The sequence below is a fragment of the Histomonas meleagridis genome (genome assembly GCF_020186115.1).
Source record: "Histomonas meleagridis strain 2922-C6/04-10x chromosome Unknown contig_34, whole genome shotgun sequence".
Taxonomy (NCBI): domain Eukaryota; phylum Parabasalia; order Tritrichomonadida; family Dientamoebidae; genus Histomonas; species Histomonas meleagridis.
In genome coordinates this window covers 257873-266150 of record NW_027150875.1, presented here as the reverse complement: position 1 = coordinate 266150, position 8278 = coordinate 257873, and the positions used below count along the sequence as shown (strand labels likewise).

General features: G+C 29.8%; 3 protein-coding genes across 3 annotated transcripts; 2 read left to right on the top strand and 1 right to left on the bottom strand.

Annotated features, from left to right (window-relative positions):
* Positions 1–619: 619 nt before the first annotated feature.
* GO595_005462 (TKL family protein kinase) lies at positions 620–3094 on the bottom strand (the record flags this gene model as incomplete). The annotated part of the gene is made up of 1 exon (XM_067918707.1): positions 620–3094. One exon carries the CDS (start codon positions 3092–3094, stop codon positions 620–622), a length of 2475 nt encoding a protein of 824 aa, XP_067774412.1.
* A 284-nt stretch (positions 3095–3378) lies between these two features.
* On the top strand, positions 3379–3780 carry GO595_005461 (Histone H2A; the record flags this gene model as incomplete). Its single annotated transcript, XM_067918706.1, has 1 exon — positions 3379–3780. One exon carries the CDS (start codon positions 3379–3381, stop codon positions 3778–3780), a length of 402 nt encoding a protein of 133 aa, XP_067774411.1.
* Positions 3781–3898: 118 nt separating this feature from the next.
* On the top strand, positions 3899–6157 carry GO595_005460 (MLH1-like protein 1; the record flags this gene model as incomplete). Its single annotated transcript, XM_067918705.1, has 1 exon — positions 3899–6157. One exon carries the CDS (start codon positions 3899–3901, stop codon positions 6155–6157), a length of 2259 nt encoding a protein of 752 aa, XP_067774410.1.
* Between the last annotated feature and the right edge of the window lie 2121 nt (positions 6158–8278).

Below are 8278 nucleotides of genomic sequence, written 5' to 3'. Positions count from 1 at the left end.
TAAATAAATAAATAAATAAATAAATAAATAAATAAATAAATAAATAAATATTATTTTTTTATTTTATCGAGCGAAGCGATCTTGAACCTGAAAAGCGATATCACACTCCGAGCGAAGCGCAGTGGAGATGTGCTGTGTGTGTGTTGGATAAAGCTGTAGTACTGATTTGATTAAAACAAATGTTTCGCCTGAATTAATAGCAGAATAACTAAGGTTGAGATTTGAAATTTTTATTAAAACATAAATTCAAAAAAATTATTTTGATTTTGCAAAAGTTTTAAAAAACATTTTCATTTGAATAAGTGAACTTTAAAATTGAATGGAAGTAAAATGTGACATCACTTTTTGCAATACAATTGAGATTTTTTGCCACTGGCTGAAATTTGGTGGACGGGACTTTTTCTGGCAGATGGAGGTTTTTTCGTCCACTATAGTGCTATTATTAATACATCAGCAAGAATTCTTGGAAACTTCACTTTCTACAAAACAATAAAGTTACCGACGATATAATAATGTTTAGAACAGAACTTATTTGTTCAGCTGAATATGGTTACACAAAAATAGTTAAATTACTTCATGTTCAATCTTTAACGAGATTTTATTCAGACACTTTTTATTATTACCCGCCTACGTTTTTGAAGAACTTTTTACCGTATTGTGCGTACTGCGGATATTTCATTAATTCCAAGAAATAATTTCCGAACTCATTTTTCAGTGTTTGCCTATTTTCAGGCCAAGCGCTCATTACCACCACCAAAGTCACTGCGAATATTGTCAAGTTCGGGTATTTTCTTAGCACGTGTTTAATTATTGGGATGAAGCTCAACATTTCGGGCGCGTTTGCGATACGGGACAAGTAATCTATCAATATCAGAGCGTTTTCATATAGATATACGTCATTAATTTTATTAACAGCGTCGAAATATTTAGGGAAGAATCCATTTAACTTCATCATATTAATTGTTTGAGGAGTTAACTTTAATCTTCTTAACAAAGTCGTCATTGAACTTAATATGAAGACATTATTTGATTGTATTAACAAGTCCAACAATTTCGGTAAATTATTAAGTTGTGGTATTGTAGCACGAACTTGTGGATATAATACTATTAATAAAATTAATTTAAAGTTGTTCGAAATCTTTGGCAATGGATAAATCATCCAATCATTAACACTTAATAAAGACATTGCATTGGATTCATTTAAGTCAACATAATTCATTAAGATATGAAATCCTTTTTGTGATTCCTTAGCTAACTCAACAAGTGCCGCAGCTATACGTGGAGAACCTTTTGATATTTGAGCTTGAAGTAATAATGATATGATGTCATTCTTTAATAAAGGATTCGATAATTTCATTAATAAGTTTTCATAATCAATGTTAAAGTAATTTTGATATAAATAACTTAATGAACGTATCGCCATTTTCGATGTTTGTTGATTATTATGATTAATATTTTTAATGAATAAATTAAAGACATCTTTAGACGTATAATCAATAAATTCTTCAACATTTACAACAACATAATACATAATAATTATATATTGCGAGGATAAATTCGACTTTAAATACATATCCGATTGTAAATAATATTCATTAATAATACGGCAAAATTCTTCTTTAAACACAGGAGGATCTTTGATAATAGAATATAATAAATATAACATCGCTCGAGGATTATATTCAATAAGTTTCCTGATTTGTGGTGAATATGATGATGAGATTACATCTTTAAACTTATGAAGTAATTGCGTAAATAATTTTAGTCCTTCGCTCTTAAGTATTGGTGTAGTTAATGGCATATGTTGATAAAAGTTTAACTTAACTATCTCCGGGATTTCTTCGGGATATTTCTTAAGGATTTTTCGGATATATTTAACAATAAACTCTAATTGATTATATGTGGCCGTTTCATCTTGTGTGGCTTTAACTAACGCACGTAATAATTCGCTTCGTTTAGAATCCTTTTGATCAAGTTGCGAATATAAGTTCTTCACTGTCTCCTTATACTTGTTGTAATGCGGATCACTTAATTTCTCGATAAATAATGTCTGTGATGATCCAGATGGTGATAATGTTTTACCTTCGCTAGAGTCTTCTTGTAATCTTTGAATTAATGACTCAACATCAATATATGTCTCAGAGTTAACTTTCTGTATGCCAGAGCGTTTCTCCATTTCAGCTTTGATCTTTTGATACATTTTTTGGACTTTCTTTTTATCGGTTTTTGGGAAAACCACTTTACCGGAAACAATCATTTCAACAATCTCACTAAATGATGGCCGGTCATATGGTTTGAAGTTAGTGCATTGTTCAATTAGCTTTTTAAGTTCTTTTGGTGTGTTTTTGCTATATTCTAAAATGCATGTCGCACTAATTAATTGATCAAAGAATCCTTCAGAATCGTAATTACGAAATGGAGGAAGACCTTCACACATCTCATAGACAACTAGACCAAAGGAATAGACATCGGCTTTGTTATCATAGACATGACCTGATGCAACTTCAGGTGCCATATAAACGCGTGTGCCACAGCGCATGGACATACGTGAGCTACATGTTCGAGCTATACCAAAATCAATGATTCTTGGTAATAATTTTTCATCAAGTAAGATGTTACTTGATTTTAAATCACGATGTATAAGACCTTTGTCATGAATTTCTTCCATGGCAGAGGCAATACATAACATAATGCAGGTTAAATGTGTTGGTGAAACTTGACGACGTGTTCGATTAGATTGAAAGTAAACAAGATCACGAAGTGAACCACCACCCATGTATTTGGTGATAATAGAATAGGGCCTATCTATTGAAAAACCAACCATATGAACAATAAATGGATGATTGGTAATTAATAGTGTATAAATTTCTCTTATGTAACTTGTAAGATTGTTCCCTTCAAGGGCTTTCCCAAGAATTTCTTTGACTGCTACTCGTTGACCAGTTTTTGTATCAGTTCCAACCCATACAACTCCAAAGCCACCCTTGCCAATTTGCTTATCACATTTGAAATCATTGGCGTCCCTTACAAAACTAGGAAACATCCTAGCAAGATCATATATGTTCTTTGGCATTGTCCTGTTGTTCGAACTCATTTTGCTTTGAACATTGATTGTAAAGTATTCAAATTCATTTTCCCACAAGCGATTGTGAAACTTACCGATCAGAATAAACAACTTTTTCTATATTTATCCAGTTTGAACACTTTGAAAAAACATCATCAAAAAGTGGAAAAAATTCAAAGGGACGTTTTGTAAAGCTGCAACAAAATTATTCAGTCTTTTGCCTATTTGAGCCATACATTTTTGAATATAAAAATTATTATGCATAAAAAACTTGTCTAAAATGGCGGTATTAATTTTTCATCTCATTTTTTAAAATGCCAGCCAAGAAAGGTGTTAAGAAAACAGCTACAAAGACAGCAGTTGATGGAGAACGTGCTCATCCAAAGACAAGATCAAGTCGTGCAGGACTTCAATTCCCAGTTGGTCGTCTTCATCGTTTCCTTCGTGAAGGTCGTTACGGAGATCGTGTTGGTGCAGGCGCTCCAGTTTTCATGGCAGCAGTTCTTGAATATCTTACAGTTGAAGTTTTAGAACTTGCAGGAAATGCAGCTCGTGATAACAAGAAGACTAGAATTTCACCACGTCATATTATGCTTGCAATTCGTAATGATGAAGAATTAAATCAACTTCTTTCTAATATTACAATTGCATCAGCAGGTGTTGTTCCACATATCCATAAAGTTCTTCTTGGACAAACAAAGAAGAAGGAAGAATAAATAAATATTTTTTATTTAGCTTAATTCCTCTCTTCTTGTTAGGTTTTCTTCAAAAAACAGTATTCTTTAGTTTCCCGCAATTTTAAGATAAACAAAAAAATTTATGGCGCCTAAATAAATGGAAGAAGAATCTCCAAAAATCCTTAAACTTGATGACGATGTTATTCAAAGAATTGCAGCTGGAGAAGTAATTCATCAACCTCTTAATGTTGTTAAAGAATTACTTGAAAATGCAATTGATGCTGGTTCTGATTCAATCACAATTAAAGTACAAAATGGAGGTTATACATTAATTTCAGTCGCAGATAATGGATGTGGTATTAGAGAATCTGAACTTCCTCTTGCATGTCGAAGACATACTACTTCCAAGCTCAGAGATTTTTCAGATTTATCGAAAATACAAACGTTCGGATTTAGAGGTGAAGCTCTTTTTTCGATGACGTGTTGTTCACATCTTTCAATCATAACAAAAACAGAAAATTCTGAAACAGGTTTTATTGCACATTATCTTGATGGTGAATTATCAGAACCAATTGAGCAGATACATGCTACAGATGGAACTGTTATTGAAGTACGTGATTTATTCTATAATAATAGTATTAGACTTAATTCACATCCAAAGAATTCAGTTGAAGTTAAAAAGATAGCACAAATGATTCGATGTTATGCAATAGTTTATCCGTATATAGCATTTGGCTTTTCATCTAATGGAAAAGAACTTGTTAAAACATATGGAAACTCCACATTTGAAAATGTTATTCGTAATTTATATTGTATTGAAGATGAAGGTGCATTTTTTAGTGTTTCATTTGGAATTGATTCAAAAGTTGATGTTGAAGCATTTTTAAGTCATCCAGGTAATGCACGAGCACCAAATACTTCTGCTATTTTTATAAATGGAAGACTTGTTTCCTGTAAACAAATAAAAAGAGGATTAGAATTAGTTTATAATGATGTTCTAGCGAAAGGTTTACATGGATTTTTCTTTATCGTATTAAATTTACCATCTAATGAAGTAGATGTAAATATTCATCCATCGAAAAAAGAAGTTCGATTTCTAAATGAAAAAGAAATCGTTGATTCAATTTGTAAAAGAGTTAAGGAAGAACTAGAAAGTAGATCAAATGTTAGAGAAGTAGAAATGTTAAATACACAAAGAAGATCACAAAAATATTCGTCACAGCAAATACCAAAAGGACAAAAATCTATTTTAGATTTCCAAGAAGATGCAGAAATTAATAATAATCACAATGAAATTCAAGATCAAAATATTGAAAATTATCACGAAAACACAAATGAAAGTTTCATTAAAAATGATAATGAGAGTTATGAACATAATAATGGAAATGATTTTAATATAACGATGCATTCTCCAATTCAAAATGATTATGAAAATGCAAATATTTCATCAAATGAAAGTCCTCTTAGTAGTATGCCTCCTTCACCAAATAAAACCGAACCAAATAATGAGGATTTTATAGAAGATGATGAAGCAGAAACAAAGTCAGAAGAAATTATTCCAAAAGTAATGTATTCACAATCACCCAAAAAAGCAAAATCACAAAAATCAACAATAACAAAATCTAGTTTATTTAGTGACCTTAAATATGAACCAATTAAACCTAAAATTCCATTAGATCCACATACGCAAACTATTGAACAAGTCCTCACAGGTGGTGCTAAGACTGTTATTCAACGAGCATTTCGAACAGTTCAACTTTCAAGTGTTAAAAACCTTCGAGAAAAAGTTTCACTTGATTTTGATGAAGGACTTAAGCGATTCTTTCATGATTCAACGTTCACAGGTTTCATTGGATTACGAATATTATTACTTCAAAGTGGGAAATCATTATATATGATAAATCTTTACGCACTTCTTAAAGATTTCTTTTATCAACAATTCTTAAATATGTTTGCTAATCTTCCGCAATATAGATTTAATCCACCAATTCCAATATTAGAAACACTTCAAATTATTACAAGTGGAAATGAAAATGATGAAGAACTTGTAAAACAATTAGAAACAAGAGCGCCACTATTATCGGATTATTTTTCCATTTCAATTCATGAAGGAAAACTTTATTCACTTCCTTTAGCTTTAAATGGTTATGTTCCAAGTTATAATGCTTTGCCTTTGTTCTTATATCAACTTTCTACAAATGTGAATTGGGATGAAGAAGAAGAATGTTATATTGGGATTTTGGATGCACTTTCATCTCTTTATTCAGTAACTTCTTTTGACGAAAAAGAAAAAGAAACTTTAGAATCACTTCAACATCAAATAATGACAATAATTTATCCAAATATGAAAAAGAACTATAACCCTACAATTACACTTTCAAACTCTATTATACCAGTCGAATTTCCTGTAAATTAATTTGTAATAAATGTTTTTTAAGAAGACACTTTTTTATAAATCACTTTTCAATGTAATTCGGAGGTTTTTAATTTGTGCCGATGCTTAAAACGGTTTTCGCACAAAATTCAATGCACCAAAATTTTCGCGTAATTCGACCTCAAGAAGGAGAAAAGAACAATGTTTCTTCTATCTTTACTCGAAATAACTGTTATATCCAATGATAATCTTTCTATTATTTCTAATGATGGAATTATTAATTCTAAACTTTTATTAGATAAAAAAGTTCCTATTGAATTTTACAAACAATATAATATTGGATTACCAGCCATTCCAGTTTATTTATTAAATATAACAAAAAAACAGATTTAAAGCTATTTTTGAACCTGATGATGGAAATAAATTTGTTGAGCAAACAGAAAATATATTAACTCAATCACTTGTCCAATACAAACTTTGCACAGATTATTCAATTGCAAAGTCAATATATAACAATTTCATTTCGTCAGAATTTGATAATCCAGATAATATAGCAGAATTTTCTTATTTATTTAAAGAGCCAAGTATCTTTGATAAGCTTCAAAGTGAGAATGAAACACTTGCTAAAAGTAAAGAAGGCTATCAAAAACTCAGAGAATTTTTTGTTATCTCCAAAAAAGTGCACAAAATCATTCATCGAAATGGGTTTTTAATAATATATTTCACTCAACCTAATGACAAATATATTCATATTGATGATGTCGAAGAATATATTCCTAAATCATATCCACTTTCGACAAATTTATTTAATAAAATTGATCTTAAACTTATACATTCTAACAAACATTTTTCTTCATATTATATCTTTAATTACACTAAAGAATATTACAAATCATTTATTGAACAATGTAATTCGATAACATATCATAACGAAATTAACATTGAAGACATTAATGAACATAAAGAAATAATATATAAATATATGAAACAAGCTAATGATGGAATAGGACAATATTCGAACATAACAATTGTTAAATATGGCGTCCGAATTATTCCTAACACATGTAATGAAGAACAAACGATATTTTCCATTTCGAGTTCAACAATAACAAAACTTCATCAAAAACTTCAAAAACATATTCAACAATATGTAAAAGAACATAAAATATCAAATTGGGGATCATTAAATGATAACATTCAACAACACATGAAACAATTACAAAAAGAATATAAACTTAAGACACATGAATTCCATAATGCGCAAAAACCATTCCAAAACATTGCAAACGGGAAAATGTTACAACTTATGAATGTTCGACCATTTGATTATGAAAATGTTTATTCGTTTTTCGAGACACAAAACATTAATCCAAACATTGATGACATCGAAAGACTTATTGATAGTTATGAAGAATATATAAAAATTGGAAATGAATTAAATGAAATACAAAATTTCGTTAAAACAATTGTACGTTTTTGTCAACAAATTGAAGAAATTATCGAAGAAAATGATTTCGATGCAATTGTCGTGAAAGATATTAATGGTACAATCGATTGCTTTAAGGAAAAATGGTTTAATCCATACAGAGATGCAGTCAAATACACAAGTCGAATTGACCAGAAAATCGCAAAATTCACTTCGAGTCATATCGTGGCTGTGTTCATTTTGTTTGGAATGCAGACGTTGGTAACATTGGGATCCCTTGTATTAGGTTTAATATTTCCATTTTACATAAAAATAATGGAAGCAATAAAGAGAAAATTTAATAAAATATAAAACGTATAATATTAATAAATTAACTTTTTAATATAATGAAATATTTTGTGTTTTCTCATTATGGGACAACAAAAATGAAATTAAAAAAAAAATCTACAAACCTCATCACTCATAATTTCATGCACTTTTTTAATAAGCCGAGTATTCATTTTTTTTACAAGGATAACTTTTTCAATTAAATTCTAAAAATTAAAAATATAAATATTTTGCTCTATAATTGTGTTAGAAGGTTTTTTAGGGCAGCTTGATCAATATTATTGATTGTGCATATAATTTTATATTTAAAAGAAATTATGTAAGGAGGATCGTTGGTTGACTACGTCTTAAGGAAGTCTTCAGGAAAAGCTTTTCAAAACCATAACAAAAAGTTACTGAAGCACATTGAT